The sequence below is a fragment of the Lupinus angustifolius genome, chromosome LG09 (genome assembly GCF_001865875.1).
Source record: "Lupinus angustifolius cultivar Tanjil chromosome LG09, LupAngTanjil_v1.0, whole genome shotgun sequence".
Taxonomy (NCBI): domain Eukaryota; kingdom Viridiplantae; phylum Streptophyta; class Magnoliopsida; order Fabales; family Fabaceae; genus Lupinus; species Lupinus angustifolius.
Genome location: NC_032017.1, coordinates 8,077,386 through 8,096,188, shown reverse-complemented (window position 1 = coordinate 8,096,188; position 18,803 = coordinate 8,077,386). Strand labels below are relative to the sequence as shown.

The window sequence follows — 18,803 nt, the reverse complement described above, 5'->3', positions numbered from 1 at the left end:
ATGCCTAACGTTATCAAGTGTTGCCAAAGGCCTTTCATTTGGGGTAGAATAGGCACAAATATTTAGGTTTCCTTGCTTGGTGGAGTAAATTTATCTTATCAATTCAGAGATTCTAAAAACATCTCATTGATAACATATTTCCTTTAAAATTTCCCAATATCACATATCAATTTTTGGAACAACCTACAAAATATCCTACTATACTAATATAATACACTCACACCTCCAAATCACAAAAATAAAACATATGGCTCAACATTCACATCATAATACATCATAATGTTTGAAGGATTTAGCAATTTATGTCACCATCCCTAAAAATTTCCCACAGACAATAAAATAGGTTGTGCTATCAATCACATTACTTGACAAAAACTAATTTGTAATATTTATTTTTATACTTTTAAGCCTTACTTACCAACTTACATGTAAATATTAAATTATCATGTGTACCTATAGAAAAATGTATGGAAATATTAAATTTTGAACCAATTATAAGAATATAATACCAAAACATATTTCAATAAATATATATATATATATATTATATATATTTATATCGCAATTTATAAGAATATCAATATTTCAAAGTTTATTTATTTCCAAATTGAGAATTTTATATGGAAATATTTTTAAAAATAATTATTAAAAAATAAAAGTTGAGAATTTTATATGGAAATATTTAAAACATAGTTTTTTATAAATAAAAGTCGGGAATTTTATATGCTTTTTTTATGGAAATATTTGAACACAGTTTTTTATAAATAAAAGTTGGGAATTTTATATGGAAATATTTGAACATAGTTTTTTATAAATAAAAGTCAACTAATAAATAGAAAGATATTGAGAGTAGAATTAAGACATCTAATAAATAGAAAGATATTGAGAGTAGAATTAAGACATGGTTAGTGGATGATGATATTAAAATATGAGAAGTAATTAAAATATGAGAAGTAAAATAGATTGGGCATTATGTTTTGCATTTGACCTTGTGTATTATTGAAGAAGTCTATCTTGTGCGTTGCACGTGACATAAGATATGGACCCACAGTGACGTGGAGGGAAAGAAGAAGAGGAAGGCGCGTAGTTAATGTTATTATTATTATCATGATCATCATCATCAGAGAGAGAGAGAGAGAGAGAAAGAGAGTAATAATAGATCTGGTGAATTTGAATGTTCATTTGAATGTGAATTTGAATGTTGATGTTGAATGGTGATCGGAAATGTGGGCGACGTTAGTTAAAGACTTCAAAGAAAGGGTTGGTCTCATTCAAACCACACCTCCTTCTTCTTCTTCTCCTTCTTCTCCAACCGATACTTCTTCTTCTTCTTCTTCTCCTTCTTCTCACATTCTTCATTCTATTCATCCTCCATTACTTCTTTCTCCTTCTTCTCCTTCCAGGTTTCATTCATTCATTCTTTCTTATTACATTCATTATCAATTCATTTAAATTCATATTCATGCTTCAATTATTTCTCATTTTCAGTGATAAACATGAACTTGAATTCGACTTCAAGAGGTTCTGGGAAGCATTTCGTTTATCCACCTCCGATAAGGTTCTCACAACCATTTCTTCAATTTCATTATTGCACTAACTCCTTTATAGATTCCTTATACTTTCTCATCTCTTTGCAGGAAAAGGAAGCCGCCTTGAGTTTCAGTGTAGATACATTTTGTAGATTACTCAACCACCATGCTAACGTACCGAACTCAATTACAATGTAAACAAACACTTACTCACCTTACCTTAATGTTTTCAGAACAAAATAAGGCTCTGTTTCTTTTCGATTATAAAAAATGCTATTCTCCATACAAAAATGCTTTTCGAAGAAATGCTTTTTAGCCTAAAAGCTGAATTTCAGCTATTTTCTTATGAAAAGTGTTTTTAGTAAGGTCAGAAGTGATTTTTTTAATCAAAACTTTTTTCAAGAAAAAACCTAAACAACCAGGCCGGGGAAGTGTTTTATAAAAACATGGCTTGGTTGTTCACCCCCCTTGTTTTCCTGAGAATCTTGAAAAGATTTACAGCACTATATTTTTCTGCTTACTGATATTTCCAATCCTTAATGAATGTAAGATATATCTAACAACTTTGTGAATGGAGTTTGTTAGCTGATTTTGTTACTGTTGATGGTTTACAGGTTAGTTGAAACACATATATTCTCTTTCGTTGTTGGAAGAGCATTTGTAACTGATATAGATAAGTTAAAAATCAGCAGCAAAAAAAGATCTCTTGATGTTGCTCAAGTTTTGAAGTATTTCTCTGAAGCTACAAAGGTTGACTTAAATATTTCTCTCTTGTTATGCCCATCCCCCCCTTTAGTAGATGATCTATTTTTATGTTTACACTGATACCTTCTCTGCAGGACGGCATCAGTACTGGAGCAAATTTATTAACTGCATTGGGAATCCTTGTATCTTGGGTATGCTGCTTAAAATGTTAACAAAATCCATCTGTTTTCATTTGGTATCTGTTTTGTGTCTTGACAGAAATCTCGGTTTTAAAATAGGCTTTGTTAATGGTGGTCTTGTCTGTCAGACTTATTAATGTTTTTCTCTAGGAATGACTGCTTAAAAGGCTGTTCATTAGATTTACTACCCAGTGTGTATTTATGTCTATATGTTGTGACCAATTTTTTATTTTCCTTTATGATGAAGCTTATCCTTTTCCCCATGAGAACTAAGTATCAGTTTTAATCTGTATATTTTTTGCAGCCTGTTGACAAGCAATCTTTGCTTGACTCTGGGATATTTTGCTATCTTGTTCAAATTCTCAATGCCTTCTTAGACCCTGATATAACCATTCAACAACCAAATGCTGCTATTGGTGATGAAGGAATGTTAGAATTGCATAGAGGTTATAATGATGATGTTGATCAAGGCCGCCGGTTCGAGGTTCCTTCCTCTACATGATACCCATACACCTTTGTTTGTCTTTTTTTGTGTGTTCCTCGCCTGCAATTCTTTCTGCTTGATACTCAATTATTACAAGTAAAAATCGTTTTGAAAGAGTTGTATTTTTCTCTCCTATTGATGACAACCTAGACCCAGGGAGGCCTTTGATAAATTGTATATAATTAAAATATTATTGGAAACTTCAATTCTAATTGTTTTTATTGCATAATCTCACCTTTCTTTAGATCATAGATCATTAAAAACGTTGCTTGGCTTACTTGTAAATAATCGGGATCTCCAAGTTCATATTTGTGCGCGTCATTTATTTGCATTGTAACTTATGCAGGTAGAGGGAAGTGTTGTGCATATCATGAAAGCACTAGCAAGCCATCCCTCCGCAGCACAGAGTTTAATCGAAGATGACTCACTTTTGTTGCTTTTTCAAATGGTTGCCAAGGGATCTATGATAATTTTTTCTCGCTACAAAGAAGGGCTTGTTCCATTGCACAGTATTCAACTTCATAGACATGCTATGCAGGTGAAATGCATTATATTTGTCTGCAGTGACAAAAATATGTTATAAATATTTCTTATGATAGGTTGTTTGCTCTGGTTTTTTTATAATGGTTCAATATTCATGTTCTTGTTGTTTGTTGCTTATATAATTTTAGATACTTGGTCTTCTTTTGGTCAATGACAATGGAAGCACAGCCAAATACATTCGCGAGCATCATATGGTATGTCACTAGCTTCCATTTCGACTCTTTTTGCAAGTCGCAAAACTTGTCCACAGTTGTGATGATGATATTTAATGGTTCTTTATGTTATCACCATCTAGTTTTTTTTCCCAGCTTGACCACTGTATTGGGCATATGCCAGTAGTAAAGAGCATCAGATGGACTATTTTTTGGAATAATACACTATTGTTTTAGTCTCCCAGAATAGTAGTTTATTTTCTTGCTTTCAGACTGTTGGCTCATGGGGTGGGTACATGTTGTTCTGGGATTTGAATATTGTATGAAAACGATCCCTTCTGTTCACTTCCTCTTGTCATCTCAAATGAAGAAAAAACCACCCTACAAGGTTATTATTAGATGTGGTACTGTTGACAAGAATTTACATCATATTGTGGAGTTTGTTGCACCTCTAAGAAAACTACAAAATAACTTGGTCAAAATAGATTTATTGAAAATTGTTCTTTGTTTGATCTGAATTGGGTTATCTTTCACGTCTTTGAAACACCTCTTGTCCTCCGGCTATTTTGGATGATGCTGTGATGTCCTTTGACTCCGTCCTGTCAACCATCAAATTAGTGTCTGTAATGTTTAAGAAGTGAATTTGATATGGATCAACAATGTTAGAATGTTTAAGGAGCACTTCTTGGAGGATACTGGTGCAACAGTGATAAGTAGTGATGATAGATCACATTTTCCATAGTGTTTACTTTATATATGGAAATTAATATCTTCTTCTCATTTGGCTTTCCCCCATGCAGATAAAAATTCTTTTACTGGCCATGAAGGACTTCGATCCAGGCTGTGGTGATTCGGCCTATACCATGGGCATTGTTGACTTGTTACTCGAGTGTGTGGAATTATCTTATAGACCTGGTAACGTGCTAAACAATGTTTTCTTTGAATTAAAAAAAAATGAATAGGAAAGACTAGGGTTCTCATAAATGAAACAGTTATCATGGCCTAAAAGCTTGTTAAACTGTGAAGGCTTTCTATTTAGCAACCTCAATACAGTTCATATGTAATTCTGTTTTCTTATTCTTTTGCAGAGGCTGGTAGTGTCATACTGCGGGAGGATATACATAATGCCCATGGATATCAATTCCTTGTTCAATTTGCACTAACACTGTCTAACATGACAAAAACACAGGGGTTTCAGTATTCCCATTCTGATTTGTCTGATGTCCAAGATATTGCTTCAGAAGGGTTCCAAGATGGTAGAGAACAAATTTCCAGTGAACAAGAGAATTCATCCCATCAATCAGTTCAATGTCTTTCACCTGCATTATCTCGGTTGCTAGATGTTCTTGTTAGTTTAGCTCAAATGGGACCAAATGAGTCTCTACAGTCTTATGGACGCAAGAGTAGTTATCAACATGGCAGTCACACATTGTCTTCAGATTGGCCTAGAGATGAATTATGGGAGAAGGGTGATGGTAAAATTAAGGACCTTGAAGCCATCCGGATGCTACTAGATATTTTCCTCAAAGCTAATAGCCAGGAATTGCAGGCTGAAGTACTAAACAGATTGTTTAAAATTTTGTCAAGTCATATAGAGAACTATAAGTTGTGTCAGCAATTACGAACTGTTCCCCTTTTAATTTTAAATATGTCTGGTTTTCCTTTTTCTTTGCAAGAGATAATCTTGAAAATTCTTGAGTATGTTGTGACTGTTGTAAATTGTGTTCCTGAGCAAGAGTTGCTTTCACTTTGCTGCTTACTGCAGCAAGGAATAACATCAAAATTGAAGCAGACAATACTTTCTTTCTTTGTGAAACTCTCGTCCTTTGACCAACAGTACAAGAAAGTTCTGCGTGAAGTTGGGGTTTTTGAGGTTCTATTAGATGATTTGAAGCAACACAAGATTTTGGGTCCTGATCAACAAAATGTTAACTCCAATCAGTTGGAGAGTAAAAATAGCTCGAGTAACATACAAAAACTTCTGGACAACAAGGATGTTATTATAACTTCACCCAAGCTTATAGAATCTGGTTCTGCAAAGTTCCCTATTTTTGAAGTTGAAGCTACAATTGTTATTGCTTGGGACTGCATGGTATCTTTATTGAAGAAAGCTGACGCTAACCAGGCTTCTTTTCGCTCAGCAAATGGTGTGACTACCATAATGCCTTTTTTGGCATCTGATGTACATCGTCCAGGGGTCCTAAAAGTATTATCATGTATTATAATTGAAGATATTTCACAGGTTTGTTGCCATTTGTTTCTTTATTTCAAGCTTGGCTTATAGTTCTTGTGAACATCACTTCTTTCTTTCCAAAATTTTCTGATTTATAAATTTAATCAGTTAGTTTATAATAAGTGTGTTATTAATCATAGAAGGATAACTTTGAATGTATCAAGTGTCCAGGGGCGCATTCTGCTCATAAGATTAGTAGATTACTATTTTGTTTTACTGTTCATTTGAAATCAATGCAACATCTATCTGATTATAACCTTTACCAGGATCATCCTGAAGAATTAGGTGTACTGATTGAGATTTTGAAAAGTGGAATGGTGACCAGTGATTCAGGGTCCCAACACCGGCTTTCCTTGGAAGCAATATGTGACATTCTGGGAGCTGTGTGGCGAATACTGGGAGTTAATCGCTCGGCTCAAAAGGTTTTTGGTGAAGCCACTGGTTTTTCTCTTTTGCTAACTACACTTCATGGTTTTCAGAGTGATTGTGTGGACCTGGACAAATCTTCACGTGTTTACGTTAAGGTGTTTACATATTTGTTGCGCGTTATAACTTCTGGAGTGGCTGACAATGCTGTTAACAGGATTAAGTTGGATGCAATTATATCTTCACAAACTTTCTTTGATCTTCTATTTGAGTCTGGCTTACTTTGTGTGGAATATGAAAAAAACGTCATCCAGCTGGTGTTGGAGCTTGCACTTGAAATACTGATTCCACCTTTCTTGACATCAGAGGGTTCTACAATGTCAAATACAACTGAGAATGAGTTATCTCATAATCTGTTATTGACTCCATCAGGTCCTGTTAATCCTGATAAAGAGCGGGTTTACAATGCTGGGGCTGTTAGAGTTCTGATCCGTTCATTGTTGCTATTTACTCCTATGGTGCAGCTACAGGTGTTAGACTTAATTGAAAAGCTGGCTAGTGCTGGTCCATTTAACAAGGAAAACCTTACCCATAGAGGTATGCACTAGATTATTTATTTCTTATTTTCTGCTCTCTGTGATTGCTTGATGGTGGTTTATCATTCCCCCCTTATAACTATAGGTTGTGTGGAACTTTTGTTGGAGACAATCCACCCTTTTCTTCTCGGGTCATCTCCCTTACTTTCTCATGCACTTAAGATTGTCCAAGTCCTTGGTTCCTACAGGTAAAGTTCATATTCGGTTGTCTAAATGTTATCATCCTTTTCATATGCTTCTTTGTTTAAATTTGATTGACAAAATGTCTCTGTTAAATAGGCTATCTGCATCTGAACTCCGTATGCTCATTAGATTTGTTCTTCAAGTGAGGCCGAAAAGTTCAGGTAATATACTTGTTGAAATGATGGAAAAATTAGTTCTGATGGAAGATATGGCGTCTGAGAACATTTCTCTAGCACCATTCGTGGAGATGGACATGAGCAAGATTGGGCATGCTTCTATTCAGGTCTCCCTGGGTGAAAGATCATGGCCTCCTGCTGCTGGTTATTCCTTTGTTTGTTGGTTCCATTTTCAGAATCTTTTGAAATCACAAGCAAAAGAGACCGACCCTTTGAAAGCTTTCCCTTCTAAGAAGCGGTCTGGCCAGAATGGTTTGCATCAGCGGCATATGTTAAGGATTTTTTCTGTTGGTGCTGCTAATAATGATAATTCAACATATGCTGAACTTTATCTCCAGGATGATGGTGTTTTAACTCTTGCAACCAGCAACTCTAGCTTCTTATCATTTTCTGGTTTAGAACTTGAAGAAGGAAGATGGCATCACCTTGTAGTCATTCACAGCAAACCAAATGCACTTGCCGGACTGTTCCAAGCAAGTATTGCATATGTTTATCTTAATGGAAAGCTAAGACACACTGGGAAATTAGGATATTCACCATCTCCAGTAGGGAAACCATTGCAAGTCACTATTGGGACATCAGTTGGTAATGCTAGAGTTAGTGACTTGATGTGGAAACTACGCTCTTGCTACCTTTTTGAGGAAGTGCTTACGCCTGGGTGTATTTGTTTTATGTATATACTTGGTAGAGGCTATAGAGGTCTCTTCCAGGACACGGATCTTCTGCAATTTGTACCTAACCAGGCTTGTGGCGGTGGCAGTATGGCCATCTTAGATTCTTTAGATGCTGATTTGACTTTGGCTGCCAGTGGCCATAGACTTGACGCTACTAGCAAGCAGGGAGATTTGAAGACTGATGGGAGCGGATTTGTTTGGGATTTGGATAGACTTGGAAATCTTTCTTTACAGCTTTCAGGAAAGAAACTTGTTTTTGCGTTTGATGGAATATCTACAGAATTCATTCGATCATCAGGTAGTTTTTCAATGTTCAATCTGGTTGATCCTGTGTCAGCAGCTGCTTCTCCTATTGGAGGTGTGTAACTAAACATAAAAAAAGTGTTATATCATTGCTTTCTTTTCTTTCTCCTATTGTTTTTTTAATCGCAGTTTCATTATCATTTTTGGGTTGCAGGAATTCCACGTTTTGGACGTCTCTGTGGAGATATTTATATATGCAACCAAACAGTGATTGGGGAGACTATCCGCCCTATTGGCGGGATGTCTCTTGTTCTTTCGCTTGTTGAAGCTGCAGAGACTAGGGATACACTACATATGGCTCTTACACTACTTGCCTGTGTTCTTCATCAAAACCCTCAGAATCTCAAGGACATGCAAACATATAGAGGATACCATCTGCTTGCTCTTTTTCTGCGTCGTAGAATGTCATTATTTGACATGAGATCACTTGAGATCTTCTTTCAGATTGCTGCTTGTGAAGCTTCATTTTCTGAACCAAAAAAGTTGGAAACTATTCAAACTCAGGCAATGTTTTCTCCTGATGAATCTCTTCAGGAAAGCAGTCTAGAAGATCATTATTTATCAAAGTTCCGTGATGATAATTCGTCAATTGGATCTCATGGCGACGTGGATGACTTTTCAACACAAAAATATAGTCACATTTCAGAGCTGGAAAATGCTGATATTGCTGCTGAAACATCAAATTGCATTGTCTTGTCAAATGCAGACATGGTTGAGCATGTCTTGCTGGATTGGACATTGTGGGCAGCCGCTCCAGTTTCAATCCAGATTTCATTATTGGGATTTCTTGAACATTTAGTGTCCATTCACTGGTACAGATATCACAATCTTACAATTTTGCGACAAATGAATCTTGTTCAACATTTACTAGTGACTTTACAAAGGGGTGATATTGAAGTTCCCGTGCTAGAGAAATTGGTTATGTTGCTCGGAATGATTTTGGAAGATGGTTTTCTATCGTCTGAGCTTGAAAATGTGGTAAGATTTGTGATTATGTCATTTGATCCACCTAGGATGGCTCCACAAAGTCTAATTGTGAGAGAGTCAATGGGGAAACATGTAATCATCAGAAATATGTTACTGGAGATGCTTATTGATCTACAAGTGGCTATAAAATCTGAAGAGTTGCTTGAGCAGTGGCATAAAGGCGTTTCTTCTAAGTTAATTACATATTTCCTTGATGAAGCAGTTCACCCCACAAGTATGAGATGGATCATGACTCTAGTTGGTGTGTGTCTTACTTCCTCTCCAACATTCTCACTAAAATTTCGAACAAGTGGGGGCTACCAAGGGTTGGTTCGAGTGCTCCGAAGTTTCTATGATTCCCCAGATATTTATTATATTTTGTTCTGTTTGATATTTGATAAACCAGTTTATCCTAGACTACCAGAGGTCCGCATGTTGGACTTTCATGCTCTTATACCAAATGATGGAAATTATGCTGAACTGAAGTTTGTGGAATTGTTGGATTCTGTGATTGCTATGGCAAAATCTACTTTTGATAGACTAAGCATGCAGTCAATGCTTGCCCATCAAACGGGTAATATTTCTCAGGTTAGTGCAAGCCTTGTGGCTGAGCTTGTGGAAGCAAATTCAGACATGGCTGGTGAGCTTCAGGGGGAAGCTCTGATGCACAAGACATATGCTGCTCGTCTTATGGGTGGAGAGGCATCAGCTCCTGCAGCTGCAACTTCGGTTCTTAGGTTTATGGTTGATCTTGCTAAGATGTGTCCCCGTTTTACTGCTGTTTGTAGACGTGCAGAATTTCTTGAAAGCAGCATTGACCTATATTTTTCGTGTGTGAGGTTTGTTCTGAGATGAATTTTTTTGCTCTGTTTTGTCTGGTCTTCGGTTTCCTCTGTTTGACTTCCTACCTATATTATAGGCTGACAAGTGAAACTTGTATGGTACATTCCTACATAGGGACAACCAATCAGAACCTTATTTATCATCAAAATAATAGTTTAAAAAGACAGCAAAGCCCTTAATACAATTATCTTAAGATTCTGATTGGTTGTGCACTTGTGCCTACGTAGCCATGTGCTTATACAAGTTCACTTGGTAACTACTTACCTGACTTGTCTTTTACAATTGATTATAGTCCAACTGAAATAGGTTGTTTTTATTGACCTAAACCTTTGATACTTTACAGGGCTGCACAAGCTGTTAAAATGGCAAAACAACTCTCTGCAGTGCCAGAAGAGAGAATCTTTAATGACTTTGATGATGCTTGCAGTTCACAAAATACATTTTCAAGCTTGCCTCAGGAGCAGGATCAGTCTGTTAAAACGTCCACTACTGTTGGTAGCTTTCCTCATGCGCAGGTAAGTACTAGTTCTGATGGTATGAGTGCACAAGGAAACTCAGTGGCTGCTGAGAGATCAGAGAATAATGTCACCACATCTGAGTTGGAGTTAAATAAGTCTGTCCGTGAGGATGTACAATCTTTTCAGAGCTTGGATGCTGATAGTGCTGATAAAGTGTCTGCCGGCTCCAGTGCACACAAGTTCAGTTTTCACAGTTCCAAACCCAGTTTGGAGATTCTCCCGCCAAAAGATTTCCTAATTAATGCACCTTTTTCAGTGCCTGATTCTCCCATATTGTCGGAAAAGTCCAGTTCTAGAATTCCCCATACACCTTCATCACCAGTTGTTGCATTAGCATCTTGGCTGGGAAATGCAAGCCATAATGAAGCTAAATCTCCTTTAACTCCTACACCTTCGTTTGATTCGTCCATGTCATTTGGGGAGTTTGATCCAACCTCAGACCTGAAGTCTAGTTCTCTTGGTCTATCTGCCTCAAATGCTTACTTTTCTGTAACCTCAAAGCTGCTTGTGGATATAAATGATTCTGGGTATGGTGGTGGTCCATGTTCCGCAGGAGCATCTGCTGTTTTAGATTTTATTGCTGAAGTTCTTTCTGACATTGCGATAGAGCAGGTGAAAGCATCACAGGCCATAGAGAACATATTGGAAAGTGTTCCTTTATATGTTGATAGTGAATCTATGCTAGTTTTCCAAGGCCTGTGCCTTAGTAGATTTATGAACTTCCTCGAAAGGCGACTGCTGCGTGATGATGAAGAAGATGAGAAAAAATTGGATAAGAGTCGCTGGTCATCAAATTTGGATGCTTTGTGTTGGATGATAGTTGACCGTGTTTACATGGGTGCTTTTCCTCAGCCTTCGGGGGTACTGAAAACGCTTGAGTTCTTGTTATCAGTGTTGCAATTGGCAAACAAAGATGGTAGAATTGAAGGAGCTTCTCCTTGGGGAAAGGGGCTCTTATCAATTACAAGAGGAAGTAAACAACTTGAGGCATATATTTATTCAGTTCTTAAAAACACTAATCGGATCATATTATATTGCTTCCTCCCATCCTTTTTGACCAGTATAGGGGAAGATGGTCTCCTTTCGAGCTCGAGTTTACTCGATGAACCAAAAAATAGTTTGTCGTCATCTTCCCCTCAAGATGATTCAGGAATTGGAATCTCCACAGTATTGCAATTGTTGGTTGCTCATAAAGGAATTATATTCTGTTCCAGCAATAGTGATACAGATCTTAATTGCTGTCTGTGTGTGAATCTGATACCCCTTATCTGTGATAAAAGACAGGTTGTACAGAATATTGCCATTGATGTGATCAAGTATCTTCTGTTGCATAGGAGGGCGGCCTTTGAAGACTTGCTTGTTTCTAAGCCTAAACAAGGGCAGAAACTTGATGTACTTCGTGGTGGTTTTGATAAATTGTTGACTACAAGTTTATCTGATTTTTTTGAGTGGTATCAGAATACTGAACAAATTGTTAATAAAGTATTGGAACTGCGTGCTGGCATTATGTGGGGGCAATATGTTGCTGGATCAGCAAAGTTTCCAGGAGTAAGAATCAAAGGCATGGAAGCACGGCGTAAGAAGGAAGTGGGGAAAAAATCTCGAGAAGCCACAAAAGTAGATTTAAGACACTGGGAGCAGGTAAATGAACGAAGATATGCGCTGGATTCAGTTCGTGAGGACATGTCCACTGAGTTGAGAGTTGTTAGGCAAGATAAGTATGGATGGGTTCTACATGCCGAGAGTGAGTGGCAATGTCATCTCCATCAACTTGTGCATGAACGTGGGATATTTCCACTTAGTAAATCATCTTTGACACAAGAGCCAGAGTGGCAGCTTTGCCCTATTGAAGGTCCATATCGAATGCGCAAAAAACTTGAGCGCTGCAAACCGAAAATTGATACTATCCAAAACATTCTTGATGGACGGTTTGATTTTGAGGAAGCAGAGTTGTCTAAGGGAAAAATAAAAAATGGTTTTGATGCATCTGATTCAAATTCTGAACCTTATTTTCAAAACCTGACTGATGGTTACCAACAGAATGGTCCTGATAATGAGATATTTGATACCCCTTTCTCTGATAAGTTGGACAGTGTCAAAGAAGCAGCCTCTTATAGGAATGAGTGGAATGATGACAAGGATAGTAGTATGAATGAAGCAAGCCTCCATTCTGCACTTGAGATTGGCGCAGGGTCCAGTACAGTATCAGCCCCAATAGACGAAAGCACACAAGGAAGATCTGATATAGGATCAACATGGCAGTCTTCTTCTATGAGAGTTGATGATGTCAAGATTGCAGATGACAAATATGATAAAGAAATGCATGACAATGGTGAATACTTAATTAGACCTTTTCTTGGACCATTTGAGAAATTACGATATAAATATAACTGTGAGCGGGTTGTAGGTCTTGACAAACATGATGGCATATTCCTGATTGGTGAACTCAGTTTGTATGTCATCGAAAATTTCTATATTGATGACTCTGGGTGCTTCTGTGAGAAGGAATGTGAAGATGAACTTTCTGTGATTGACCAGGCTTTGGGTGTCACGAAAGATGTATTTGGCAGTGTAGATTTCCAATCCAAATCAACTTTGTCACGAAGCTCGACAATCAAGTCAGGTATCGGGGGAAGGGCATGGGCCTTTGGTGGTGCATGGGGAAAGGAGAAAATACAAAGAAATGGGAAGTTACCTCACCCTTGGCAAATGTGGAAGCTTGATAGTGTTCATGAGATTTTGAAGCGTGATTACCAGCTTCGTCCTGTTGCTATTGAAATATTTAGCATGGATGGATGTAACGATCTCTTGGTTTTCCACAAAAAAGAGAGAGAATTAGTTTTTAAACACCTGGTTTCCATGAATCTTCCTCGGAATAGCATGTAAGAATTTCCTTTTCTTATTTATGGTTCTGCATTATTTTCATCAGTTTGCTTTTTTTGGTACTATTTTCAGTGTATCTAGCAATTTGTTTTGAAGTGTCTGTACACACATATTTAGGGTCATAAAAAGTGGTCGGAGAGGTTTATCTATTGTGAGAAGAAACAAATGTTGACCATTGGATCTTTACATGGATTGGTCAATATTAAAAACCCAAGTCATGCTGCTTTTTATATTGGCCATTTGACCTCTAAGTAATTTCTAATCTTGACCTTCCACGTTAGTTCCAACGGTCAAGATTTATCCTCTCACTTTCACAATAAATCACTTGTCACTTTATAAGCTCCATAAATGTGTTTGAAACATTGAGTTCTATTTTACATAGGATGCTAGTAAGAAACCTGTTCTTTGCATGAACATTCTAACAGACTTTAACTTTGTTGCATTTTATAGACATTATTATTATTTAATTTTCTGCTGCACATATTGTAAATATATTAGCATTTTAATTTTTCAATATGCTTTTCTTTATTGGATTTCATTTGTTTTTTAATTCATTATGGACAGGAAGGAATCATGTTTTATTTTAAAAAAAACATGGATATGATTCAAGAACCCCCCTCCCCACCAATATAATTGAATAAACTTAAGAATGGTAATTGCTAAGGCTGTGAGAGAGAGAAATGATGGTAAAGGGAAGACACATGTCATTCAAATTTCGAAAGAGAGGTATGTGTAAATCAAATAAGGAGGGTAGCATAACAAATTAATCCACTCTCAAGAAAGAGGACTCAAATTTAACATATCGGTATGGGTTCCTGAAAATTGCATGCAAAATTTTATACACACTTTAAGGACTTGAAATATGTGCAATCACTCATGTGCTGGTCTTTCTGAAGATAATTTAGTGTTACACCTTACAATTGAGTTTGCTTTTATGTTATATAATTTGCTGCTTCATTGTTTGTGTATGTGTTTTATTTTTAAACATAATTTTTCTGCATTGTCAGGTTGGACACAACTATTTCAGGGTCTTCAAAGCAAGAAAGCAATGAAGGAAGCCGCCTTTTTAAGACAATGGCCAAATCCTTTTCAAAAAGGTGGCAAAATGGAGAAATAAGCAATTTCCAGTACCTCATGCATCTCAACACCTTGGCAGGACGTGGTTACAGCGATCTCACTCAATATCCAGTCTTTCCATGGATTCTGGCAGATTATGAGAGTGACAATCTGGATTTGTCCAACCCAGCATCATTTCGCAGGCTCGATAAACCAATGGGTTGCCAGACACTTGAAGGTGAAGATGAATTTAGAAAAAGGTTGGTCCATATGCATCTGCTCTTATAATTTTCTTTGAATAACCAACAACCAAGCCTTAATCCCACTAGGTGGGTCAACTACACGGATCAAACAACACTATAATGCTCTATCAGAAACCATGTTCATTAGTAAAACATTAATCTCTAATTTTTTCCTAATTGTTTCGCCTATGGTTTTTGTTGGCTTCCTTCTTCCTCTAGAAATTAAACTAACCTCCGTTTGATCTACTTTTCTTACTGAGGCTTCTAACCATTTCTTCCACACATGTCCACGCCACCTAAGATATGATTCTACCATCTTTTTTACAATAGGAAATGTGCCAAATTTCTCCCGAATGTATTCATTTCTAGTCCTATTGTGTTTAGCATCTACTCATCCAACATAATATTCTCAGTTTTGCTACATTAGTTTATTCTCTTGATTGTCTGACATTCAGTCTCATATAACATTTCAGGTCTTCTAGTTCTTCAGTAAAACTTGCCCTTAAGATTGAGTGTTACCAATCTATCTCATACGACATCTTAAGTGATTATCATTTTATCCACCCCACTTGAATCCTATGTTTACATCTCATGTTGAAATTTTTGTTTGATTATGCATGACGTATTGTTTCTCATTACCTTGAGGATTCTTTGCTAAATGTTTTATTGGGTTCCAAGATGCATGCAAACAAATGTATATTTACTAAAGCAGGATTAAAGTGATAAGGAGATTACTCTACAATTAAATATGCCTGGAAAGAGATATGAGAATTGGAAACAATTTTATTAGGGTTTCTTTACATTTGCAACAAGAAACTAATTTATACATCATTATTATAGTAATAAGGAAAAGCATATAATAGTATTCTTGTAATCTCATATTAGAAGTTATTTTCTCTTCTGATTATCAGTGACCGTATCATTATTTATCAGATACAAGAGTTGGGATGACCCAGAGGTTCCGAAGTTTCACTATGGATCTCATTATTCTAGTGCTGGAATTGTCTTATTCTATCTTCTCCGCCTGCCCCCATTCAGTGTAGAGAATCAAAAGCTTCAGGGTGGCCAGTTTGACCATGCTGATCGTCTTTTTAATTGTGTAAGGGATACTTGGTTGAGTGCAGCTGGGAGAGGAAATACATCTGATGTGAAGGAGCTGATTCCAGAATTTTTCTACATGCCTGAGTTCTTGGAGAATCGGTTCAATCTTGATTTAGGTGAAAAGCAGTCTGGCGAGAAGGTTATCCTAGTGCAAATCATATACTTTTTTGTAAGTTTCCAAGCACTAAAGTGCTGATGGAATAACCTAATAAATTTAATCATGAAAATGTTCTTTTTTTCAGGTTGGGGATGTTATCTTACCTCCTTGGGCCAAAGGCAGTGCTAGAGAGTTCATCATGAAACATCGGGAAGCTCTTGAATCTGATTATGTCTCAGAAAATTTGCATCACTGGATAGACCTCATTTTTGGATATAAGCAAAGGGGGAAGGTGGGTGTATTATTGTTTCTCTGTCTTCCTATTACGATGTTAAATTTTCACTGGTTATGTTGTTTTGATTTAGCCCTACATTCTAATACCACTTTCTCAAATTCCTTACACGTTTTTACTCATTTGGAAGGATCTGATCTGGTTTGTCCTGGGATATGTCCCTGAATCCCTGATGGATTTCCATGATGAAAGATGTCTATATGCTTCATTTCCTTTCCAAGAATAGGGGAATGATCTTTTTGTTTGTAACCCTTCCCAACATCCTGTATAATTCAAAGTCTTTTATTTTCATCCATTATGGTTATTTTCTTAATGTGCAATGGCATGTAGAATGTGCAACCCCTATGCCTTGACATGAGATTTTGACTCCCAAGGCTGTAATGTTCTGTAGTTATTTATACCCTTTCATTTAACTCATTAATTAAATCCATGGCCACAAGTTGTGGAAATTTCGTTATATGCATTTCAATGTTGATGGACATAAGTGAAAGACTGATATTTCTGGTGAATGGGTCAATTCTCAGCCAGTATGTTTGTTTCACACTGATTTCTTTTTCTTGAATATTTTGTTGGTTATGTTCTTAATATAAATATATTTTTTCCTGTACAATGTACAGGCCGCCGAGGAATCTGTCAATGTGTTTTATCATTATACATATGAAGGGAGTGTGGACATTGACTCAGTTACAGATCCTACTATGAAAGCGTCCATTTTAGCTCAAATTAATCATTTTGGGCAGACACCGAAGCAACTATTTCTCAAGCCCCATGGAAAAAGGCGAACTGACAGAAAGCTTCCTCCTCACCTGCTTAAACATTCCACTCATCTTGTTTCACATGAGATACGCAAAAGTTCTTCACCTATCTCTCAAATTGTTACTCTCAATGATAATAAAATTCTCATAGCAGGAAGTAACAATTTGCTTAAACCCACAACATATACTAAATATGTTGCATGGGGTTTCCCTGATCGTAGCTTGAGATTTATGAGCTATGAACAAGACAGACTTCTTTCAACGCATGAAAATTTACACGGAGGTAATCAGATTCAGTGCGCCGGTGTTAGCCATGATGGCCAGATTCTGGTTACCGGTGCTGATGATGGCCTAGTTAATGTTTGGAGAATCAGTATGTTCGGCCCCCGTGCCTTGCGGCGCTTGAAGTTGGAGAAGCCACTTTTTGCACACACAGCCAGAATCACATGCATTAAAGTTAGCCAACCTTTCATGCTTATTGTGAGTGGATCAGATGATTGCACAGTTATTATATGGGATCTCAGCTCCATGTCATTTGTTCGGCAGCTCCCAGAATTTCCGGCACCTATTTCCGCGATTTTCGTCAATGATTTGACTGGAGAGATTGTTACTGCTTCCAGCATTCTTCTGGCAGTTTGGAGCATCAACGGTGATTGCCTGGCAATGATCAATGCGTCCCAACTTCCATCTGATTCTATTCTCTCGGTTACAAGCTGTACATTTTCCGACTGGTTGGACACAAGGTGGTATGCAACAGGTCATCAGAGTGGCGCTATCAAGGTGTGGCAAATGGTTCATTCCTCTGACCAAGATAGCTCCCTTAGTAGACCGGTTTCAAATTTAGGTGCAAAAGAACCAGAATACAGGTTGGTCCTACACAAAGTACTTAAGTCCCATAAAAATCCAGTTACTGCCCTTCACGTCACTGGTGACAGGAAACAGTTATTGAGTGGGGATAGTGGTGGACATTTACTTTCTTGGACACTACCTAATGAGAGTATGAGAGTTTCATTCAATAAGAAGGGGTGAAATTGGAAATAACAATTCTTTGTGCTGACTTAGCTTTTTATTGGTTTTAATTCTTAAATCCTAACCTTCAATTGGAGAGATTATTGCTAGGTATGGTGCCATTTAGTATTGGCCAATATAACATTACACCTGACAATTATGGACCTCTGTTACCTAAGCTAGGTGCCTTCTTACTATTGGTGGAATCACATGGTCCTGAACCATGCAATAAATTCTCAAATTGGGTTGAGTACTTGAGTGGATCCCAATTTGTCTCAAGAGAGACTCGTGTTCAGAGTCTCTTGAAAAATTGCAAGAAAGTTTACCACAGATTGGGACAAGGTTGGCAAAGAAAAGAAGAGACCACAAGCACATAGAGGGCTAAGAATATCTACATGCAAGAGGAGAGTACCATATGATGCATGTGTTCAAGAGGGGGAAAAGAGAAAGCAGAAAATGTTGGGCCCAGGTATTTTAATTTTGTATCTTTGATGTAAATATATGAAGCAGCTTAGTATGTAATTAAGTTTGTAAAGTGAAATGATGGGTATGGGATGTGGCCATCTTATTTCTTTGGTGTTAACCAAGAATATCTATCGACCTATAGGAACTAATCATTTTTTGGTCGCACCTCCCCATAGCAAATGTACTCATAGCTATTGAACCTTGACATTTGATGCATTTATTTGCTTACTCAAACTCTTGGCAAACAAAATCAAATTTTAGTTTTTTATTAAAATATATGAATAATGAGGAATGTAGATTCAATCAAGAGTGTTAATAACAACACTCCTATGAATGCATGTGGAATTGCTTTTGCTGATGGGATAAGTGCCATAACTTTTTCTTCTAGTATTATATTTCAACTTTAATAATAAAATTATATAATGAAAAAAAACATTAGTCATTAATATATGGA

The 18,803-nt window shown here is 36.9% G+C and overlaps 1 protein-coding gene across 1 annotated transcript; it reads left to right on the top strand.

The window, feature by feature from the left end:
- LOC109356579 (protein SPIRRIG-like) lies at positions 1,184 to 18,619 on the top strand. Its single transcript, XM_019599982.1, has 19 exons — positions 1,184 to 1,403; positions 1,489 to 1,558; positions 1,638 to 1,723; positions 2,144 to 2,279; positions 2,369 to 2,425; positions 2,718 to 2,897; positions 3,244 to 3,435; positions 3,569 to 3,634; positions 4,393 to 4,507; positions 4,681 to 5,834; positions 6,092 to 6,788; positions 6,873 to 6,975; positions 7,067 to 8,178; positions 8,278 to 9,928; positions 10,276 to 13,332; positions 14,341 to 14,649; positions 15,565 to 15,871; positions 15,975 to 16,121; positions 16,739 to 18,619. The coding sequence occupies exons 1-19, from the start codon at positions 1,225 to 1,227 to the stop codon at positions 17,903 to 17,905; spliced, it is 10,785 nt and encodes a 3,594-aa protein (XP_019455527.1). The 5' UTR covers positions 1,184 to 1,224; the 3' UTR covers positions 17,906 to 18,619.